The sequence below is a fragment of the Aotus nancymaae genome, unplaced genomic scaffold (assembly GCF_030222135.1).
Source record: "Aotus nancymaae isolate 86718 unplaced genomic scaffold, 86718_ANA_hifiasm-v0.15.2.pri h1tg000008l, whole genome shotgun sequence".
In the NCBI taxonomy this organism is placed as follows: Eukaryota; Metazoa; Chordata; class Mammalia; order Primates; family Aotidae; genus Aotus; species Aotus nancymaae.
The window spans coordinates 52,998,455-53,023,005 of record NW_026988419.1 but is presented as its reverse complement, the minus strand read 5'-3'; the positions used below and the strand labels follow the sequence as shown (position 1 = coordinate 53,023,005).

The 24,551-nt window shown below is 37.2% G+C and overlaps 1 protein-coding gene across 5 annotated transcripts in view; it reads right to left on the bottom strand.

Moving 5' to 3' along the window:
* ZNF385B (zinc finger protein 385B) overlaps nucleotides 1–24,551 on the bottom strand; it is a 401,366-nt gene that overhangs the window by 87,011 nt on the left and 289,804 nt on the right. For all 5 annotated transcript variants that reach the window (XM_012471456.2, XM_064373288.1, XM_064373287.1 and 2 more), the window contains one exon: nucleotides 19,241–19,383. In XM_012471456.2, coding sequence (XP_012326879.1) covers nucleotides 19,241–19,383 — 143 coding nt within the window. The remainder of the gene's footprint in view (nucleotides 1–19,240; nucleotides 19,384–24,551) is intronic.

Below are 24,551 nucleotides of genomic sequence, written 5' to 3'. Positions count from 1 at the left end.
ATTTTTAAAAGTATGTGCCAAACATTGCGTGGCACATACTGACATTAAAAATTATTTGTTTGCAGTTTATCTAAAATTCCTCTTTAGGCTGGGCATGGTGGCTCACACCTGTAATCCCAGCACTTTGGGAGACTGAGGTGGGTGGATCACCTGAGGTCAGGAGTTTGAGATCAGCTTGGCCAACATGGCGAAACCCCATCTGTACTAAAAATACAAAAATCAGCTGGGAGTGTTGGCGGGTATCTGTAATCGCAGCTACTTGGGAGGCTGAGGCAGGAGAATTGCTTGAACCTAGGAGGTTCAAGCACAGTGAGCCAAGATCATGCCACTGCACTCCAGCCTGGATGACAGAGTGAGACTCCACCTCAAAAAATATATATATATATATATATATATATATATATATATATATATATATTCTCTTTAACTGGGTATCCTATATTTTATCTGTTTCCCCTTCCCTGGTTCCCACCCAAGGATGTCGCAGCTATATCAGAGTTGATTCTACTGGTCCTCTTCCTCACAGGCTTGCCTTGTCGCCATTAACATTTTAGGGCTTTAACTAGGAAAGTGGTCCCTGAGTGGTTTTGTGGAAAGTTGACAGCAAAAATATTTTATATCATATGTTCATCTTGCTATTGCCCTTCTCTGTAAATAGGTATGTGTACACATACTAGCTCTTCTTAGTGGAAAACATTTTTGGTTCAAATTTGTCTCTGCAATTTATAGTATACAAAATATACAATAGTTGTAAAGTAAAATAAAGAACTTTAATAGAATGCTTCACTCTGCTTTCTGCAGTGATAATTGCTTTATTGAATAAGGCTCTGTTAATGGTACAGCTTGACATTCAACATTTGTCCATTTGATTTACCATTATTCTCATGTGATTGCAAGGAGACTCTGGTTCAAACAAAAGTAGTTTAAATTGAACTGTCTTTTCTTTTGAATTTGTAAGGAAACATAGTTACGGCCAGGCAAAACTATCACATTTACCAAATTTATTTCAAATATACGCCCAGCCCTCTCTGCCTCTATATGTTCTGAATAGAGTAACACATATGTAAGAGAAAAACAAATACAGCGAATGAAATCACATCCAGTTAAAAACACATCCAGTTTGCTTATATGTTGGCCATGGATATGGCACCAAGAATTCCTAATCAAACAATGAAGAAAAACCTACATGAACCACATAGCAAGTTGTCATGAAAGATGTCAAGTCTCTCAGTAACATTCAGAAAAAGGCTGTTAGGAGGCAAAAATCATTTGTATTTACAATCTATGCAATCCTTATAAAGATTTTCAGAAATGTTTCTGAATTATTCTGCTTTCTTTCCTGAAATTCAGTCTATCAGGATGCTTGACCCTTCAAAGTCTTCATGAAACTCATCTGAAATTTTTATTCACCCTTCTGCCTCCCTGCAACCTGTAATACTAACTAAAAGCAGACAAATACCTATACCTGACAACATGAAAAGTTGATATGCCACTTTATTAAAAACATTTTGTATAATCACGAGAGAACAATATCACAATATTAGTTGTTGACAGTTATCAAACCACTACAGTGCCACTGGCCCTCCCAAAGCTGAGGTTAAAAGCTGGCCCCTGGAAATCAATCATGCTCTCAGCAGAGGATATTTCAGTGATATGAGAGCTGAAATGGAGACTATAATCTTTTGTGATTACCCTAGAGGCTGAAGCAAACGTAATAGGGAGTCTATGAATTGCTGACAATTTCCTGTGATGACCGACTCCAGGAAATTCTGACATTACCCTTGCACTGCAACAAAATGAAGGTTCCCCAGATGCGTAGTTTCAAAGAACTCTACATCTGGGTGTCACAATGCTTCTTCAGAAGCTACTCATCCATTATAGGGGCCAGGCCTGTAAGGCAGCAGCAATCTCTGAAGACAATGGAGGGTCTGATTGCACAGGAGTGATGAGCTCTATGCTACAGGCTGTCTTCCTAGATAGTTCTTTTCTGAGGGAACTGATGTAAGATGTATCCGTTTTACTCCCCTCACCACCTCAGAAGTCTAAAGACTGGTAGATTTCTCTGCTGTTCTAACAGCTGTAGAGCTATGAATGTCTTAGCCTGTGTAATTTAAAATTTTTTTATTTAGGTGGATATTTGCATTCTGAGAAAAAAATATTTTTTATGCCTATGTACATACCCTTAAAGTCTACAAAAATACTTTTGGATAGAATATAAAACTACTAATCTTTTTTGAGTAGGCAATGAACTTACAGTTAGATGCCATGCTCAGAGCACAGGTTAAGGGGGTCCTTTTCATGAGATTGGCAATTTAAATGCAGGAAAACAGGTGTGTGGGAGGGGGGACGAGTGTGTAAGGTAAAGGGAGATGTATAACAGTCAAAGTTCAAGGGATTTTTTGGAATAAATATCCATTATCAATGCACGAAGGATAATTTGATATATTGATTATTATGACTTAGTTTAAAATGTGTTTTAAATGGCCATTCTAACCTAGTTGCAATTTGATTAATGAATAATGTGGGAATTAAGGTTCTATATTTGGATGTCAACAGTATTTTAAAAATATAGCAAAAAACATTATGTCTTAGTACTCTATGACAATGTATCATAGGTACACAGCTCTCAGGTTTAAAGTGGCATGTAGCCTTTAAAGCCTAAATATCACTGAAAGTAAACAGGGAAAAATAGAATCCACTCAAACTGGTTTTGCTTATTCCCAACTTCCGCTTAATATATTCTCTTCTGATCTCTGCTCCAAATTCAGCTGCAGCACCTCTGTATGGTTTCCAGGCAGTCAAGTTACTGTGATCTTTAAGTATGCTCTAGCATTATCTCATTCAGATAACATAAAGTGAGCACCAGCTAAGTGCCAGGAATAACTATTTTAAACTGGAGTGTTAAGTTCTTAAACTCAAGGTCTTAGCCATATGTATATCTTTAGCATCTACATTAATTAGGATTGCTCTAATGCACATAGCCAGCCCAAGTGACAAACATAAAACTTGGTTTATTTGAAGTAATTAGGAAGAAGAGATCAAAGGGATAGAAATAGTAATTAAAATATCAATATGTAAGAATAGAGCTTTGCTGTTTTAAGTATCCTTTCATAAACATCATCTCATTTGATATTTATAGGTATTTTAAGTTATTAGAAATAGTATGGTGATATGTTATATACTTATGATTTTTTTCACAGCCTCTCATTAAACTCCAAAATTTTTCTAAATATTCAGTCATATACCCTCAATTCCTCATAAACATAATAAACTCAAATTTCTATAATGTAAAAATAGGAAGGTATTACATCATGAAAATGAGGAAAAGAGGCACAAAGTGACTTTCTTGAGATCAAAGACTATGAGTCTAGACATGGGTCTTCTAACTCCTACTCTGTTGTTTTTTTCCTTATACAATCAAGTGAATCACCTTATCTTGTTCTCCCCTTTATTCTGGGTTCTGCTTCCCAGGACAGCATGAAGCAGAGGCAAGTTCAGGTAGGACGGTTAGAAGTTTACTTTAGAACAGAAAAGTAGAGTTATTTTTCTGAGGTCTGAAAGAACTCTCCAAACGGCTTTTTGGAGGAGGTAGGAAATAGTTGACGAATGAGTGACTGACTAAATAAATAAATGCTACCACTTCTTTAGAAAGGTAAGTGCTTCAAAAATGTACCATGTGATAGCAGTCATTCGTAATCATTTTAGCATCTAACAGCTTCAGCTCATTTTGGGAAATGTAGATATTTATGGGTTCCTCAGTTTGGGTCTACCTGGGGAACACAGAAATTAAGTGGGCCCAGACGTGTGTTCTTAATTGTTAGAGAATTTCTTTCTGTGTACCGCTAATTATTTGTAAATCATCAGCCTGTGAAAAAAAATCAGGTATATTTTCTCTAATGCCACTCAGCTCTTTGGTTGGCTCTAAAAACTGTATTTACAATAAGATAAAACAAGTATAGGCTGACAAGACGAATCTATCTCCTGAATCAAATACACCGCAAAGGAGAATTTTCAACTTGACTTTAGAAGCCACAGGATTTATTGGGTACTAAAAAAAATATTTCACACATGAATAACCTGAGAGAAGTGCACATATTTAAGTTCAGGATATAGTATGGTAGAGACCAGCTTTTGCTTTTCTGATATTTGGATTTTATGTTTTTTCTTTTCAGTGGTAAGGCTCTCTACCAGAATAAATGAGAAGACTGGATTCTATTCTTCGATCTTCTAATTTGCAAAAAGGGCACAACAATGACACATGTAACGTATTTCATATGTGGGTACATTAAAAGAATTAATGTAAAATGTCTTTGAAATATGCTAAATCCTTCTGATACTAGAATTCCATGGAAAAAGGTATCATTTATGTGATTTGTGTCTTTCAAAAATTTCAGGTATCAGAACATAGAAAGGAAGGTAAGAAAACCTGAATTGAAAGCAAATCTGTAAAAACTGTTTTTTCAAGATTCCTACTGAGCTCTGCAAAGATGTCGAAACTTCACAGATTGCTAAACAGCACTCCAATTCATCTTTAGCACCCTCAAAAGCATCTATAAAAGTAAAGGAACCAGAATATTCCAAAGTACGTCTCTCCAACCCCCAAGGGATGTGAGACTTAATTCTGAACACAAAGATCTAGAAGGTGGAAGAAAAAACAGATCTGTGTTGTTGAATGGGTTCCCAAGCTGTTGATGAAAGCTTCTCAGGGATCACCATCATTGATTAAAGTTTATAGAGCAACTAACTAATTTAGAAATGCCTTTTCTGGGCTGGAGGGAATGTTTTGTACAATAATATTTTGCTACTTTTTTGTATTTATTAGGCTTGCCTATTTTACCACAGAGACATAAAGTTTTGGTCACTGAGAGAAGCTAAGAATTTTCCTTTTAAAATTTTCCTGTTTCCTCTTCTTCCTTTTTAATTATATGGAGATTTGTTAAGAATATTAGTGTAGAATAAGATAAAAATTTTTCAGAAGAGGGACCAACATAGACACTTTTTCCAAGTTGACTTTACTCTTGAAAAATGCTGACCTGGGACAGCGCCGAGACTAAAGACCTGTCTTGCCAGAAAATCTGATGTCCCCTCCAAGTACACATAATCCTTGAAACTCTAGCACTGAAGATGAGGCCCCAGAGCCATGTGACATTGGGACTAGAATAAAGAAAGGGACACGTAAGAGGACACAGCATGGTGGATCTACAGATGCCTCTTTTCATAGGCTCCTGAAATTTTATATTCCTTTACCTCGTAAAGGTCTATCAAAGCCTCAATCTCATATGTTTAGGCAGATTTTTTGAAGTGAATTGACTGTTCACTATGAGCACAATCCTTTGTTATGTGACAGTTAATTATATAAGAGGAAGCAATTTCTACTGAGCAACTTCTAACTCATCACAATAAACTGTCTCCTTAGCACAATGCCAGGGACTTGTAGACATGCAGTAAATGGTTGTGAATGAGTGACTTTTTCTAGATGCCCTAAACAAGCAATTTATTAGAAAAAAATGTTGCTACACATTATACAGACATACAATACATACATACATACCATATAAATAATATCTGCATATTCTAAAGGGGTTTCAAGAGTGAGTAGAGAAGAGGGAGATTTGAAGACAAAGCCCTTAGTAAGATAAATCTTGAGGCTTTTGAGTAAGGCAAGGGACATGAGTCAAATTGTAAAAGCACATATTGTGGTTTGAAAGGGTGAGGGACGCAATAGTGCAGATGGTCACTATGTGTTTTTTTCCCTATCCGTGGTGTGTTTACATACTTTTTCTCCCTGTCAAATTTAATAGAAATGGGTCAGGAATGGTGGCTAACACCTGTAATCCCAGTACTTTGGAAGGCTGAGGCAGGCAAGTTACCTGAGCTCAGGAGTTTGAGACCAGCCTGAGCAACATAGCAAAACCCCATCTCTACCAAAAAATACAAAAATTATCTAGGCATGGTGGTGTGCACCTGTATTTCAGCTACTAGGAGGTTGAGGCAGAAGAATCACTTGAATCCAGGAGGTGGAGGCTGCAGTGAGCCGAGATTGCACTACTGCACTCCAGCCTGGGCAACAGAGCCAAACTCTGTCTCAAAAAAAAAAAAATTAATAGAAATGTAAACTTTTCTAGCCATATAAACCAATGTTTAAATATTTGTACAAAATCTTTGTTAGCTTTATACCACATTTCAAAGATTTCCTATAACTATTTTTTTTTTAATGATCTGGGGAATGCTGCTGTTGTGTTATCTAAGCCTAGTAATAGGTATCAACCTCTCCCCTCTTCAAGTGATTTTGAGTAAGCATGGAAAATTTTTGTTGGCATATTTTAGTTCTATACACTCCTTTAGAACACCTAAAACAAGACAATCCTTCAATATATTTTAAAGCATGTCACAAAAAATAAAAATTCAACCACATTTTCTTTTACTTGACTGTGATGAATGTGTCAGTACAAGCTGTCAGTTGGACATACTAGTATCCTAAGAAATATGGAATACGTAACTTTTTAATGACAGCAAGCACTGTCAGAGTGACAAGACTCAAAGGGCAAAAGTTCACATTTGGGTTGCAAAAGTATTCTACTTAAATTTGAAATAATCAAGATCCAAGATGGCCGCTTAGGAGGAACTCGGGAATGCAGCTCCGAGAGAAAGCACAGAGGGTGAGTGGACGCCGTATTTCCAGACTGATTTTTACTGCCCACAGACCAGGAGATTCACACGCAGAGAAGCCACACGGGTCGCCAGCGCCGCTGGCGCCGCTGGCTTGAACGGCGCAGCCGCTGGGCCGGCACCCTGAGGCAACGGCTCACTGTATAAAGTGAGAGAGTCTGAGTCCCCTATAAGCCAGCAAGGGGAGCTGAAACGGGGAGCCAGGCCAGCGCCACGAATCTCAGAGCCGCGGCTTTAGCCAACGCAGCGGCTCCGGAGGCAGATCAGATGAGACGGTGTCCCCTCTTACCCAGCAAGAAGACCTGAAACACAACTGAAACCGGGACGGTCCAGCTCTGTGGAGGAGGGGCGTTCTCCATAGGCACCCTGCTGTTCTGAACCAAGGCAATCCGCCACTACAGAGACTCCGTCACTACAGGGGCGGGCCAACATAGCGGAAGCAGTTCTAACTACACCCAGAAGTTCACACGGAAGCTGGGTGGAGCCCACAGCAGCTTAGCGAAGCCTCTGCAACCTGAGTGTGACTAGGCTGCCACCTTGTGGGCAGGGAAAACAGCAACCGCACAGGGGAACATCATAAAACAGTAACTCCCTGGGACAGAACACCTCGGGGGAAGAGCAGGGGGTTTATGAGTTCTGCCACAGCAGACTTAAAATTACCAAAATCAGAAAGACAACAACTAAAAAGTCAGCAGGTGGAAAAATCCACAAAGATGGGAAGAAACCAGCGCAAAAAGGATGAAAACACCCAAAACCAGAACACTTCTCCTCCTACAAGGGATCACAACTCCCCACCAGCAAGGGAACAAGACTGGACGGAGAATGAGTGTGATGAAATGACAGAATCAGCTTTCAGAAAGTGGATAATAAGAAACTTCTGTGAGCTAAAAGAACATGTTCTAACCCAATGCAAAGAAACTAAGAACCTTGAAAAAAGACTTGACGAAATGCTAACAAGAATGGACAACTTAGAGAGGAATATGAGCGAATTGATGGAGCTGAAAAACACAACACGAGAACTTCGTGAAGCATGCACAAGTTTCAACAGCCGAATTGACCAAGCAGAAGAAAGGATATCAGAGGTCGAAGATCAACTCAATGAAATAAAACGAGAAGGCAAGATTAGAGAAAACAGGGTAAAAAGGAATGAACAAAGTCAACAAGAAATATGGGACTATGTGAAAAGACCTAATCTACGTTTGATAGGTGTACCTGAATGTGACGAAGAGAATGCATCCAAGCTGGAAAATACTCTTCAGGATATTATCCAGGAAAATTTCCCCAACCTAACAAGGCAGGCCGAGATTCAAGTCCAGGAAATACAGAGAACACCACAAAGATACTCCTCTAGAAGAGCAACCCCAAGACACATAATCATCAGATTCACCAGGGTTGAAATGAAGGAGAAAATACTAAGGGCAGCCAGAGAGAAAGGTCGGGTTACCCACAAAGGGAAGCCCATCAGACTCACTGCAGATCTCTCAGCAGAAACCCTACAGGCCAGAAGAGAGTGGGGGCCGATATTCAACATCCTTAAGGAAAAGAACTTTCAACCCAGAATTTCGTATCCAGCCAAACTAAGCTTCATAAGTGAAGGAAAAATAAAATCCTTTGTGAACAAGCAAGAACTCAGAGAGTTCATCACCACCAGACCAGCTCTACAAGAGCTCCTGAAGGAGGCACTACACATAGAAAAGAACAACCAGTACCAGCCACTCCAAAAACACACGAAAAGGTAAAGAGCATCAACACAATGAAGAATCTGCATCAACCAAAGGGCAAAACAGCCACCTAGCACCAAAATGACAGGATTGAATTCACACATAACAATATTAACCCTAAATGTAAATGGACTAAATGCCCCAATCAAAAGACACAGACTGGCAAATTGGATAAAAAGCCAAAACCCATCAGTGTGCTGTATCCAGGAAACCCATCTCGCATGCAAGGATACACAAAGGCTCAAAATAAAGGGATGGAGGAAGATTTACCAAGCAAATGGAGAGCAAAAAAAAGCAGGAGTTGCAATTCTCATCTCTGATAAAATAGACTTTAAAGCAACAAAGATCAAAAGAGACAAAGAAGGACATTACATAATGGTAAAAGGATCAATGCAGCAAGAAGAGCTAACGATCCTAAATATATATGCACCTAATACAGGAGCACCCAGATACATAAGGCAAGTTCTTAAAGACTTACAAAGAGACTTAGACTCCCACACAATAATAGTGGGAGACTTCAACACACCACTGTCAATATTAGACAGATCAACGAGACAGAAAATTAACAAGGATATCCAGGACTTGAACTCAGACCTGGAACAAGCAAACCTAATAGACATTTACAGAACTCTCCACCCCAAATCCACAGAATATACATTCTTCTCAGCACCACATCACACCTACTCTAAAATTGACCACATAATTGGAAGTAAATCACTCCTCAGCAAATGCAAAAGAACGGAAACCATAACAAACAGTCTCTCAGACCACAGTGCAATCAAGTTAGAACTCAGAATTCAGAAACCAACCCAGAACCGCACAGCCTCATGGAAAATGAACAACTTTCTCCTGAATGTTGACTGGATAAACAATGAAATGAAGGCAGAAATAAAGACGTTCTTCGAAACCAACGAGAATGAAGACACCACATACCAGAATCTCTGGGACACATTTAAAGCAGTCGCTAGAGGAAAATATATAGCAATAAGTGCCCACATGAGAAGAAAGGAGAGATCTAAAATTGACACCCTATCGTCAAAATTGAAAGAGCTAGAGGAGCAAGATCAAAAAAACTCAAAACCTAGCAGAAGACAAGAAATAACTAAGATCAAAGCAGAATTGAAGGAGATAGAGACACGAAAAACCCTTCAAAAAATCAATAAATCCAGGAGCTGGTTTTTTGAAAAGATCAACAAAATAGACAGACCACTAGCCAGACTAATAAAAAAGAAAAGAGAGAATAACCAAATAGATGCAATAAAAAATGACAAAGGGGATATCACCACAGATTCCACAGAAATTCAAACCATCATCAGAGATTATTACAAACAACTCTATGCACATAAATTAGAAAACCTGGAGGAAATGGATAAATTCCTGGACAGCTGCCTCCTGCCAAGCCTAAACCAGGAAGAAGTCGAAACCCTGAATAGACCAATAACAAGGTCTGAAGTCGAGGCAGCAATTAAGAGCCTACCACCCAAAAAAAGCCCAGGCCCAGATGGGTTCACAGCCGAATTCTACCAGACATACAAAGAGGAACTGATACCATTCCTACTGAAACTATTCCAAATAATCCAAAAAGAGGGAATCCTTCCCAAATCATTTTATGAGACCAACATCATCCTAATACCAAAACCTGGCAGAGACTCAACAAGAAAAGAAAACTACAGGCCAATATCCATGATGAACATAGATGCAAAAATCTTCAATAAAATAATGGCAAGCCGATTACAACAGCACATCAAAAAGCTTATCCACCATGATCAAGTAGGATTCATCCCGGGGATGCAAGGCTGGTTCAATATACGCAAGTCTATAAATGTAATTCACCACATAAACAGAACCAAAGACAAAAACCACATGATTATCTCAATTGATGCAGAGAAGGCCTTCGACAAAATTCAACAGCCCTTTATGCTAAAAACCCTCAATAAACTAGGTATCGATGGAACGTATCTCAAAATAATAAAAGCTATTTACGACAAACCGACAGCCAATATCATACTGAACGGGCAAAAACTGGAAGCATTCCCTTTGAAATCTGGCACTAGACAAGGATGCCCTCTCTCACCACTCCTATTCAATATAGTACTGGAAGTTCTAGCCAGAGCAATCAGGCAAGAAAAAGAAATAAAGGGTATTCAATTAGGAAAGGAGGAAGTCAAATTGTCTCTATTTGCAGACGACATGATTGTATATCTAGAAGACCCCCTCATCTCAGCCCAAAAGCTCCTGAAACTGATAAGCAACTTCAGCAAAGTCTCAGGATACAAAATCAATGTGCAAAAATCACAAGCGTTCCTATACACCAATAACAGACTTAAAGAGAGCCAAATCAAGAACGAACTGCCATTCACAATCGCTACAAAGAGAATAAAATACCTAGGAATACAACTAACAAGGAATGTAAAGGACCTCTTCAAGGAGAACTACAAATCACTGCTCAATGAAATAAGAGAGGACACAAACAGATGGAGAAACATTCCATGTTCATGGTTAGGAAGAATTAATATCGTGAAAATGGCCATACTGCCCAAAGTAATATACAGATTCAATGCTATCCCCATCAAGCTACCAATGACCTTCTTCACAGAACTGGAAAAAACCACCTTAAACTTCATATGGAACCAAAAGAGAGCCCGCATAGCCAAGTCAATTCTAAGCAAAAAGAACAAAGCAGGAGGCATCACACTACCAGACATCAAACTCTACTACAAGGCTACAGTAATCAAAACAGCATGGTACTGGTACCAAAACAGAGATATAGACCAATGGAACAGAACAGAGGCATCGGAGGCAACACAACATATCTACAACCACCTGATCTTTGACAAACCTGATAAAAACAAGCAATGGGGAAAGGATTCCCTGTTCAATAAGTGGTGTTGGGAAAACTGGCTAGCCATATGCAGAAAGCAGAAAATGGACCCCTTCCTGACACCTTACACTAAAATTGACTCCAGATGGATTAAAGACTTAAACATAAGACCTAACACCATAAAAACACTAGAAGGAAACCTAGGCAAAACCATTCAGGACATAGGCGTAGGCAAGGACTTCATGACCAAAACACCAAAAGCATTGGCAACAAAAGCCAAAATAGACAAATGGGACCTAATCAAACTCCACAGCTTCTGCACAGCAAAAGAAACAGTCAATAGAGTGAATCGGCAACCAACAGAATGGGAAAAAATTTTTGCAGCCTACCCATCTGACAAAGGGCTGATATCCAGAATTTACAACGAGCTAAAAAAGATTTACAAGAAAAAAACAAACAAGCCCATTCAAAAGTGGGCGAAGGACATGAACAGATACTTTACAAAAGAAGACACACATGAGGCCAACAAGCATATGAAAAAATGCTCATCATCACTGGCCATTAGAGAAATGCAAATCAAAACTACATTGAGATACCATCTCACACCAGTTAGAATGGCAATCATTAAAAAATCTGGAGACAACAGATGCTGGAGAGGATGTGGAGAAATAGGAACACTTTTACACTGTTGGTGGGAGTGTAAATTAGTTCAACCATTGTGGAAAACAGTGTGGCGATTCCTCAAGGACCTAGAAATAGAAATTCCATTTGACCCAGCAATCCCATTACTGGGCATATATCCAAAGGATTATAAATCGTTCTACTATAAGGACACATGCACACGAATGTTCATTGCAGCACAGTTTACAATAGCAAAGACCTGGAACCAACCCAAATGCCCATCGATGATAGACTGGACAGGAAAAATGTGGCACATATACACCATGGAATATTATGCAGCCATTAAAAACGAGGAGTTCGCGTCCTTTGTAGGGACATGGATGAACCTGGAAACCATCATTCTCAGCAAACTGACACAAGAACACAAAATCAAACACCACATGTTCTCACTCATAGGCGGGTGTTGAACAAGGAGAACACATGGACACAGGGAGGGGAGCACTATACATGGGGGTCTGTTGTGGGGGAGTGGGGGGACAGCGGGGGGGTGGGGAATTGGGGAGGGATAGCATGGGTAGAAATGCCAGATATGGGTGAAGGGGAGGAAGGCAGCAAATCACACTGCCACGTATGCACCTAAGCAACAACCTTGCATGTTTTTCACATGTACCCCAAAACCTAAAATGCAATTAAAAAAAAAAAAATAAAATAAAAAAAAAAAATAAAAAATAAAATAAAAAATATAAACACCCAAAAAAAAAAAAAAAAAAAAAAGAAATAATCAAATAAGATAAAAATACATATTCAAATGTTTAAATAAAGACTTTACTAAACAGATAAAGATATTAAAGACAAGTTAAAAAGTTAAATGTCCTAGCTTCAGGTTTCCTTACAATAACACCTCATGGGAAACATGGCATGAATTAAAAGCAAAGCAAATGTGAATTTGATTCCCAATTTCTTTATTTAGAATCTCTCTGATGAATATATTTTTATTTCTACTACAAGAAAAAAAAGTTTTAAATATTCATCGGTATTTTCAAACCATGAATGAGTCAGAATCTCAGAGGTTCTAGAATGGTAAAATAAATGGTAATCATGTAGATCATTTCACAGCTTGTCATGGATTATTCAAAGAATCATACGGTGGTTTGGCACTTTAAACTTAGAAATCATCTTTATTCTATCCCACATATTTGCTTATGTCTCAGGAAAAAAATAATTTCAAGGTAGGCAGTAAAAATCAGATTATTTTTTCACAAAATTAAGATTGTTGAGACTCTTGCAATAAAGTAGCAGTGACTGCCATTGTACTTGTACTTTCCTAGAGCAGTTGTAAAAACATGGCAGGACTCAAAAAAACATTTCAAATAAATAGGCACGTAAAACACCTGCCAATTGGCAGAGAAATTTACAGGTAACTGCGGTCCCAAGGCAGTTCTTGATTATAGCTATTGCTCTGAACAGTTACACAAATACATCTGCATGTACACAATGTGTGGCTGCTGAAAAGAAACTTTACTTACGTATTGTCACATCATGGAAGTTGGGTATGTGTCTCAGTCTGCTCAGGCTGCCAAAGCCAAATACCATAGACTGGGTGAAAAAAACAGTAATTTATTTTCTCATAGTTCTGGAGGCTGAGGTGCCAGCATGGTGGGGTTCTGGGTGAGAGCTGTCTTCCTGGGCTTGCAGCTGGCTGCCTTCTTACTGTGTCCTCCCATGGCAAAGAGGAGGAAAAGCTCTCTCTGTCTCTTCTTATAGAGTACTAATCCCATCATGAAGGCCCACCTCATGACCTCAACTAACACAAATTACCTTCAAAGGCTCTACCTCCAAATACCATCACTCTCAAATTGGGGATTATGACTTGAACATATGAATTTTGAGGGGACACAAACATTCAGTTCATAGCAGTCTCTCTCTATATAAATGTGTCTTATAAATGTAATTACTTTATCATATTAAGTCAATATTATCCATCTTGGTAAGTATTCAATATATTTCAATTAAGAAGAAGTCTCTTCTTAAGGGCAAGTAAACACCAAGTATTATCCCAGTTGTTTGTGAACAAAGATGAAAATTTAATCCACAGTAAAGGAAATGGGAAATCCTAATTCTAATGTAAGAAGCAGCTCCCAAAACATTACACACAGCCACTGAAGAATGACCATGGAGACATTGGCAAATCTAAAGGAAAATTAATAATGAAAAATGAAAACAGCTCTACTAAGAAAAAAATATTTTTTTATGTTGTTTCTTGAACACTATAAACTTCAGTAACTATTTTCCCTTTGCTTTTTTCAAGTTTATTTACTCCATTTTTTTCTTATAAGTTTATTGGGCACAAGGGTATTTTTGTTTTATTTAATTTGCTTATCTTCTCCCCAAACCTAATACTCTTTACTACATATATTTTCCATAAAATCCAGTAACTAACAATTTTGTTTTGAAATACTCTTAAAGCTGGGTTCTGGGACAAGGAATGTAGTAAACTCCCAATATTCATACACCAGCCAAACAGAGAGCACTGAGCACTTCAGCTGGAATAGAGTTTGTAACTATTGCCTTTGGACTAGAAAACAATGATAGTTCTCAGTAATATAAAAATAAAGTTAAGCACTTGGGCTTATCACCTGGTCTTAGAAGGGACTCATAAATGTTAATATTCCTTTTACTAGATTGGGGAGTATGAACATTGAAAACCAAGGAATTGGGGCCCTTCCTTCTGACTTTTCCTCTCTTCCAAAAAATTTTGTTGAGCACCTGTGTCAGACACCCAACATACTAAGATGAATAAGATAGAGCCTCCGTCCTCGAGGATCTGATGTTCTAGTGAAGAAGAAAGATTAGCAGGTAATTAGACTATGGTGTGATAACTGCTATAATTGATGTAATCTGGGGCTACTTTGGAACACAGAGGATGGGACTTAATTCAGACTTGAAGAGTCACAGAAGACTTTCTGGGAAGGAGGTGATATCTAAGTTGAACTTTGAATGACACATAGTTGAAGGTAGGGTAGCAGTGGTAGAAATGAGCTTTAGTGGGTAGCCAGGCACAGGCTTTGGAATATTAGGATCAAGATCTTTTAAACTTTATGTTTTGGTCCACACAGGCTTTTACCTATAAATGACTCAAAACATCCCCTCTGTAAAGTACACTGCTGACGCACAGAGTTAACATCATCACCCTCCAGTCATGTGTCCTTGGCATGTACTCCATCATAAATTATCAATGATCCAAACTCCATCTTCCTTATCATGTCTCTTTAAACTCTGCTTATACAAAGACTAAAATTATTTGCTTATTTTTTCATACATAAGCATTGAGAGAGATTCTGTCATTGTGGTGGATAAGGCAAGGCAACCACTAAAAGAACACGATATTTCTTCATTGGGTACAACTTAGCATAGAACAGGCATTTATTCTATATTGAAATACAACACAATCTCATTTCATTCTTTCTATGTTTATCAGATAATATTATACTTCACTATAAGAAAGAGGAATTCTGAGAAATGCTGAGTGTATGATTGCTGAGAAATGCTGAGTGTCTGATAAAATTATATTGTTTGCTAAGAAGAATGATGGCAAAAAAAACCTAGCCACCCCCTGCTAAGTGGAAAACTGCTTAGGGCATTCTAAAGTAGCAAAACAGTATATGTATATCATACACCAGTTAAAACAATTATTTAAGCACAGGATACGTGACCCTGCTCCCTGTGGCTTCCTTGTGGAGAATACTTTCTAGTTTGTCCTTGATCAGTGGTAAGTAGGCACCAGCTGCCTACCTAGTTTGTCTTGGTTCTATGAGAAAACAGAACACCTGTTTGTTAATAATAATCATTGTTCAGAGAGAATACATATGTGGGTCAGAGTCTGCTCGAGGCCCTCAGCCTAGAATGCTGTCAGCCCCCTGAAACTCTCTGCTCGGAAGACTGTTGGCCCCCAAATAGTCCCACTTTGCTATTCTGTCTGGGTGTCTGCTTCTTAATGCCTTCAGCGCCTCTGGGTGGGGGTCTCTATGGCTGAGCTGATCTCAGTAGAGGAAAACATTATATGTTTTTAAAAATCTACTTAAAGAGAATAAAAAAACATCAAACCTTCAAAACTTTCAGCTATGGTGTCCCAGCATAGTGTTTTCATTCTTCTGATAATAATTATAAGATGAAAATTGGCCTCATTTCTTATATTTACTAATATTAACCTTGGTTAAAAATAAAGAGATATGGTATATTTCACCTAGTTTTCAAAGAACAGGTGGACTATTGAGTACAATATACTTTAAAAATTTGCCAACAAGAAATTATAGCTGTTTTTCAATATATTCTGCTTCGTATTGTTTGTAGAGGTCTATTATACACATTCAAAAAAACCATTTCCTCTATTTAACGATTCTATTGAAAATTGCCTACCACAGTTCCAGAAAAGAGTACAAAAGATTTCTGATTGAGCTTTGTTCACAGTGAATGAGGTGGGAGGTGATATGGGCCAAAAGACTCAAGGACGTAGGGCCCAAACATGAGTTTTGAAGTTAAAAAGATTCTAATTCAAGTCTCAGTTCTTCCTTCAATAACTCTCTTTCTTCCTCTAGACAATAGGAGTAATAATCATGGCCTTCCAAAACGTTTTGAGGTCTAAGTACTTTGAGAGATGGAAAAATCACAAATATACAATAATCCAGTGTAGTTATAAATGATCATATAATAGCATTTTCCTAGGAAAATGTGGACAATGACTTTCATGACATTCCCTTAGGTATTCTGTTGGGTGAGTTGGATAATAGAATGGAAAAGTCTATAGGAAAAGGATTAGAGTAATTTAAATTGCAACTCACAGTGAAAAATCATAGGTCACCCAATGATCACATAAATTCATTTCTTACAAGATGATAGGGGTTCCACTTATAATGACTTAATATTTAATACACTACTAGAAGAGCTCTCTGTTTAATAAATGCCATGCATATAATATAGGGAGAGTAAAATAATTATTTCATGTAATTCTTTGTGGTATTCTTCACCTTCACCAAATAGTATTTTTATTTGAAAATTATGTTAATTTTCTTCCAAGAAGAAAAAAAATGAACTTCTATTAATATAATTATTCTTTGGGTTTTCTCAAATATATAATAAGATTAACTACTGTGTACAATTAATTAAACAAACAAAAAGACATGTTAGTGCATCTATACCCTCTATGCAACATTAATAAACCATTATGAAATTGCAATTTTATCTTTAAAAATCCTTTATGAAAATATTCTCTCTATTTTTATTTTACAGCTCTTCAAAACAGAGAGGCAGATGTAAGACATTTTGATAACCAAAAATGTGACTAACAGATTAGTGCTAATTATATTATTGCAGTTGTAAAAAAACAAAACTGTGACTAGATACCCTTTAGGTATATGCATAACATACTTCCAGAAGGGGATTGGAAGGATCGATACCAGCTGCTGACCACCTTCCTCTAGTGAAGGAAGTAAAAGTGTGTGCAGGGGTAGGGAATGTGACTTTCTAATTTTACCTTGAATGCTGGTTTTATTTGAATTTTTGGAATGAGTATTCATGTATTATTTATGTTTAGAAAAACAAATAAAGAGGCCGGCACAATGGCTCACACATATAACCCCAGGACTTTAGGAGGCGGAGGTGGGCAAATCACTTGAGGCCAGGAGTTTGAGACCAGCCTGGCCAACATGGCAAAACCCTGTCTCTATTAAAAATACAAAAATTAGCCAGGCATGGTGGCGTGCACTTGTTATCCCGCTACCCAGGAGGCTGAGGCACGAGAATTACTTGAACCTGGGAGGTGGAGGCTGCAGTGAGCTGAGATCATGCCATTGCACTCCAGCCTGGGCAACAGAGCAAGGCTGTCTCGAATAAATAAATAAATAAATAAAGTAAAAAGTAAAATAAAATAAATAAAGAGAGGTGTGCAACAGTAAGCCATTTATGACTACTTGCACCATGAATGCTGCTTCCTGACAGCAGCTAGATTTCTGCAATGGCTATAAATGCTAACGTCCAAAGACCTCATAAATGATTTATGAAGTGTAACTTAATTCAGTTATGTTTGGAATATGTCACAAATGTTTGAATAGAGGATACCATTGGCATCATCAAGTACATGTTCTCTGAAATGGCGTAACGTGGTGCTCTGGGAGGAGTTGGATTGATGGAACCAAGGCAGGCATGATTTATCCTACTGAGCCACTCTACTACTCAAGGAACAATGCTCACCTTTTATAGCTTTTCTTTTATTAACTGTTTGACTTGTCTCTGAAAAACTCAAAGAAGACAAAAACATTCAACTGTTTACTCACTAAGTCAGGGCCAGTGCTCTGTAAAAAGTTGGCTGATGCCCTACCCCCTAATTACCTTACAACTCTAAGCCCTGACAGAGGGCCTGTCAGCAGATTTTATTGAAAATCCTTAAGGAAAAATTCTCTTGCTGTTTTCACTTCATACAGAAAATAAGTTTGCAAAATGAAACATTTGGCAATAGTTCAGATGCTCACTGTCTCGTGGTGTAGATAATGCAATTATTTTTTTATTACAGTGGCATTTAGAATGCTGTATCGTTCATGTAGACCATCATGCCCCAACTGACTGTATTTATCAACGAAGCTGACAATTTATACATTCACCTGAACTGTTGAACTTTTTATTTTACTGTAAGGTTTAGAATCTGGCTACAGATTGATTTTATGCTAAATTCTATTGTTGAAATATTTCATGCTCCACTTGACACACCTACAAAATGTTTTCCATTCAAATAAAAGAAAGTCAGCAGACCTGAATAACATTAGTAATTATAGGTAATTCACTAACGTTTATCATAGATTTTAAAATGTCAAAGTATCTTGCAGATAACTAATACATAGATTTAAAATGAGTGTTTTTCTTTTTCTTAATAGAGTCAAATTCACATAACCTACAATAGCCCCCAAATATAAATTTTGTTTGTGTGAAGAGTCACGTTTTATCTAAAGTATCTCCCAAATAAAAATGCAGCCAGAGAGACATGGCCTACATTCATTTTTTTTTTTCTAAGAGAAGGGAAACATCAATGTGTCTTGGTATCTCTAAATTGTGTTCCTGAGCATGTGAATAACATCCCAGAAGTGATATATGTTCCAAAGCCACTGAAAATTTTATCAAAATTGTACAACACAACAGGTGAAAAGTTTTCTGTGGAAATATTTGTATAATAAACATGCTGGCTATTGTTTGGGCTACTCCCGTGGGTGAAGAATCATCTTTCATAGAACAACTGACCAGCATAACCAACATATGGTCTAAAATTACATATTTTGGAAACAGGCTGTATCCATTGACTATTCACAAATGTAATGAAAGCAATGGAGGAGGACAGAAATAAAATAGAAATGAATTTACTTACTGTGTTAAAATTTGGAAAGAGCCCAACAGCAGAACTACTGTCCACTGGAAAAGACATAAATGGTTTGATATCCAGTGAAGGCTGCATCATCAGAGTAGGTGTGCGCACAAGAGCAGGAAGGGTAGTAGTGTGGCATGTACTACCTGCCAAGAACAAAACAAAAATGAATTCAATTTCTGACTTACATCCATCTCCCTCCCAAACCTGCCGTGCAAGAACAAATCTGTTGAGCTGCAACCTGCAAGCAAGAGAGTTAGGCTGGAAGTAAGCAAATGGCACAGGAGTAGTAAACACAATAAAAAGGATCTTCCTCCTCATTATTCAAGACAGTGATGCACAACGCTTCCCTATGGGCAAGGGCTGAGAAATGCTCAGACTCAGCCAGGACACCTAGTAGACAGATCCTACTGGCAGGTGGGTCAGGCCGAATGAGAATGTCCTGTTGGCCAACTCTTTGCTTCTGACTAGCCAAAAGTGCAGGAGAGAAGCGGGGAGGAGCATCTTGAAGCCAGACACTCTTTGCTATTCAGAATTACTGAATGGCTAGTATACAGGTTTTACGCAAATCAAATACAAGTACAGGGTTTTTGCAAGAAAAAGACAACTTGAACCTGTATAGTTACTGTCTGCTCTCAAAGTTATGATTCAACTTGTTCTCTTAAAAAAGAAAAATTTCTGAAAGTTGTTCTTACTTTGAGGTGAATGGGTAGTCTAGACATGGGATAGTTAAAGACTAAAAGGGTTTATTATGGCTTGGCTGCAGACGGTATTCGGGGACAGGTAGTAGTTAGGAGAGGGATTCAAATTTTTATCTTCTTTTATTTCTAATGAGTTTTGTATTATTGTAGCAAATATTCTTTTTAGCAGTTAAATTAGCTGTCACCTCTATTTTTTCCTGGTTGACTATTTTTAAAAATTGTTTAACTTTTGTGGGTACATAATAGGTACATACATTTATGAAGTACACAAGATATTTTGATACAGGCACAGAATGCATAATAATCACATAAGAGTAAATAGAGTATCCATCCCATCAAGCATTTATCCTTTCTCTGCATTACAAACAATCCAGTTAAACTCTTCTAGATATTTTGAAATGTATAATAAGTTATTTTGACTATAGTCAGCCTATTGTGCTATCAAATACTAGATCTTATCCATTCTAACTATATTTTTATTTTTTTAATTTAAATTTAATTTTATTATTACTATTTTTCAAGACAGGGTCTCACTCTGTCACCCAGGCTGGAGTGCAGTGCTGACCTCCCTGGGCTCTGGTGATCCACCAACTTCAGTCTCCCAAGTAGCTGGGAGCATAGGTACATGCCACTACACTTGGCTAATTTTTGTATTTTTTTGTAGAGATGGAGTTTTTGCCACATTGCCCATGCTGGTCTTGAACTCCTAGGCTCAAGCAACCCATCAGTCTTGACCTCCCAAAGTGCTGGGATTACAGGTGTGAGCCACCACAGCCAGCCTCTAACTATATTTTTGTACTTCTTAGCCATTCCCACTCCCTTCCCCTCTTCCCAGTCTCTAGTAACCATCATTCTATTCTCTGTCTCCAGTTCAATTGTTTTAATTTTTAGCTCCACAAATAAGTGGGAACATGTGAAGTTTGTCTTTCTGTGCCTGGGTTATTTCACTTAACATAATGTCCTCCAGTTTCATCCATGTTGTTGCAAATGACAGGATCTCATTCTTTATATGGCTAAATAGTACTGTATTGTATATATGTACCACATTTTCTTTTTCCATTCATCTGTTGATGGACACTTAGGTTGCTTTCAAATCTTGGCTATTGTGAATAGTTTCGCTATAAACATGGGAATGCAGATATGTCTTCGATATACTGATTTTCTTTCTTTGGGGTATATACCTAGCAGTGGGATTGTTGGGTCACATGGTAGCTCAAATTTTAGTTTTTTGGGAACTGCCAAACTGTTTTCCTTAGCGACTGTATTAATTTACATTTCCACCAACAGTGTAGGAGGGTCCCCTTTTCTCCACATCCTTGCCAGCATTCATTATCGTCTGTCTTTTGAATAAAAGCCACTTTAACTGGGGTGAGATAATATCTCATTATGGTTTTGATTTGCCAGTTTTTGAAGATCAATGATGTGTCTTCTTTTGAGAAATGTCTTTTCAGATCTTTTGCCTATTTTTTATTCAGATTTTAAAAATAGACTTGGTTGAGCACCTTATCTAGTCTGGTTATAATCCTGTATCAGATGGATAGTTTGCAAATATTTTCTCCTATTCTGTGGGTTGCCTCTTCACTTTGTTGATTGTTTCTGTTGCTGTGCAGAAGCTTTGTAACTTGTAATCTCATTCGTCCATTTTTGCTTTCCTTGACTGTGCTTGGAGGGTATTGCTCAAGAAATTTTTTACTACTCCAATATCCTGGAGTTTTCCCAATGTTTTCATGTAGTAGTTTTAAAGTTTGAGGTCATAGATTTACATCTTTAATACATTTTGATATTATTTTTGTATACGGTGACATATAGGGGTCTAGTTTCATTCTTCTAAATATAGACATTCAGCTTTTCCACACCATTTATTGAAGAGACTGTCCTTTCCACTATGTATATTTTTGGCACTTTTGTCAAAAATGAGTTCACTGTGGATGTACGGATTTATTTCTGGGTTCTCTATTCTGTTCCATTGGTCTATGTGTCTGTTTTTATGCAAGTACCACAATGTTTTGGTTACTATATCTCTGCAGAATAATTTGAAGTCAGGTAATGTGATTCCTCCAGTTTTGTTTTTTTGCTCAGGATAACTTTGGCTATTCTGGATCTTTTGTGCTTCCATATACATTTTAGGGTAGTCTGTTCTATGTCTGTGAAAAATGTTGTCATTGGTATTTTGATAGAGATTACACTGAATCTGCAGATTGCTTTGGGTAGTATGGACATTTTAACAATATTGATCCTTCTAATCCATGAACATGGAATATTCTTCCATTTCTTTTGTGTGTGTGTCCTCTTCAATTTTTTTCATCAATGTTTCATAGCTTTTTTTTTGTAGAGATTTTTTACTTCTTTGGTTAACTGAATTCCTAGGCATTTAATTTTAGTTATAGCTATTGTAAATGGGATTACCTTCTTGATTTCTTTTTCAGATTGTTTGCTGTTGGTATGTAGGAATGCTACTAATTTTTGTATCCTGCTTTTGTATCCTGCAAATTTACCAATTTTGTTTATCAGTTCTACTCGTTTTTTGGTGGAATCTTCAGTTTTTTCCAAATATAAGATCATACCATCTGCAATAATGATAATTTGACATTTTCCTTTCCAATTTGGATGCCTTTTATTTCTTTCTCTTGCCTAAACACTCTAGCTAGAACTTCTGTCACCTCTTTAGATATCTGGCTTAATGCATGAGTAAAAGATTTATAATGCTCCTCTCCAATAATAAGATTTCTTCTTTAGCATATAACTTTCATGTAATATAGCTAAGTAACAGCTGGTACAGGTGGCTTTCTGGGAGACAGGCTCTGGCATGTCAGATTCTTTTTTTTAATATAACAACTTTATTGAGATATAACTCATATACCAGACAATTCTTCTGAATTGTAGAATTCAATTGTTTTTAGCATATTAACAGAGTTGTTGTATTATTCCATTTTCATACTACTATGAAGAAATACCTGAGACTGAGTAATTTATAAAGAAAACGAGATTTAATGAACTCACAGTTCTACATGGCTGGGGAAGCCTCACAATCATGATGGAAGGTGAAGGAGGAGCAAAAACATGTCTTACATGGTGGCAGGCAAGAGACGGTGTGTAGGGGAACTCCCCTTTATGAAACCATCAGATCTCATGAGACTTATACACTATCACAAGAACAGCATGGGAAAAACCTGCCCATATGATTCAATTACCTCTCACCAGGTCCCTCCCATGACGTGGGGATTATGGGAGCTACAATTCAAGATAACATTTGGGCTATTTTGAATTCCAAATCAATCATTATCATAATCAATTTTAGAACATTTTTATGACACCTAAAAGAAACTCTTATCCATTAGCAGTCACTCCCCATTTCCTCCTAATATCCCTAGCTCCTGGCAACCACTAGTCTATTTTCTTTATCTCTAGATTTCATTACTCTGGACATTTCATTTAAATGAAATCATATAATATGTCATGTAGTCTTTTGTGATTCACTTCTTTCATTTGACATAATGTTTTTGAAGTTTATCTATTTTGTAGCACGTATCAGAATTTCATTAATTTTTAAGGCTTAATAATAGTCTAGTGTATGGATGTCCCAAATTTTGCTTATCCATTCATCAATTAATGGGCATTTGAATTACTCCCTGCTTTTTTGCTATTATAAACAATGCTACTATGGATATTCATATACAAGTTCTTATGTGGATATATGTTTTCTGTTCTCTCAGGTATATATATACCTGGGAGTCAAATTTTGGAAATTGTTGGGTCATCTGGTAACTAGATGGCTTAGTATTTTGAAGAAGTACCAGGCTGTTTTCCAAAGGGTCTGAAACATTTTACGTGATTACTGTCAGTGTATGAGGGTTCCAATTTTTCCTGGCCTGCCTATATAGGACCACATAATAATTATATGCCTAACATCTCCTATTGACTTCAAGGAGAAATGAACAATGTGAGATAATGCTCCAGCTATTAAAATTTCCACCAATCTTTTACACAGTGTCCCAGACTCATTAAAATTTCTATTTCAATGATCCTTTTTCAGTAATGAATTTTCTTAATAAACTCTGTATCATATTTCAAATTGTTCCAGAACATTATTGGCAATAGTGTTTAATGGACTGTCATACTTCATTTACATTGATCCTAAAAACAGAAGAGAAAAAAGAGAGAAGGGTGCTTAAAACATTTATCTGTAATGGCAAGTCTTGAGGTCAGCCCCATCCATTAGGGAAGACAGAGTACCACTCAGCAAAAATAGAACCAGCCAAAAGTATAGATTGAGAGTAATGTTTTTTTCTGATGCTCAAGTAAATACTCTGATCTCAGCCTGTCATTCACATAACCACCCTGTATTTAATTACACACTACTCTTCAAATTAGGTAATGTTAACTTCAGTGCTTATAGATCTACAATGACGTATTATATAAATATATCAAATGTTGCAGAAGCCCTTATTAAAATATTTATCATTAAAGCTTTGCTTTACTACTCTTAGCTAAATTAAAAAACAGAAATATTTCTTATAACAGTGGCCTATCTTAATTTATTATTACTATAGTCATTAAATGTCTAAAGTAAGTGTATAGACTCATTCTACGTAAAGCTGAACAATAAACAAATG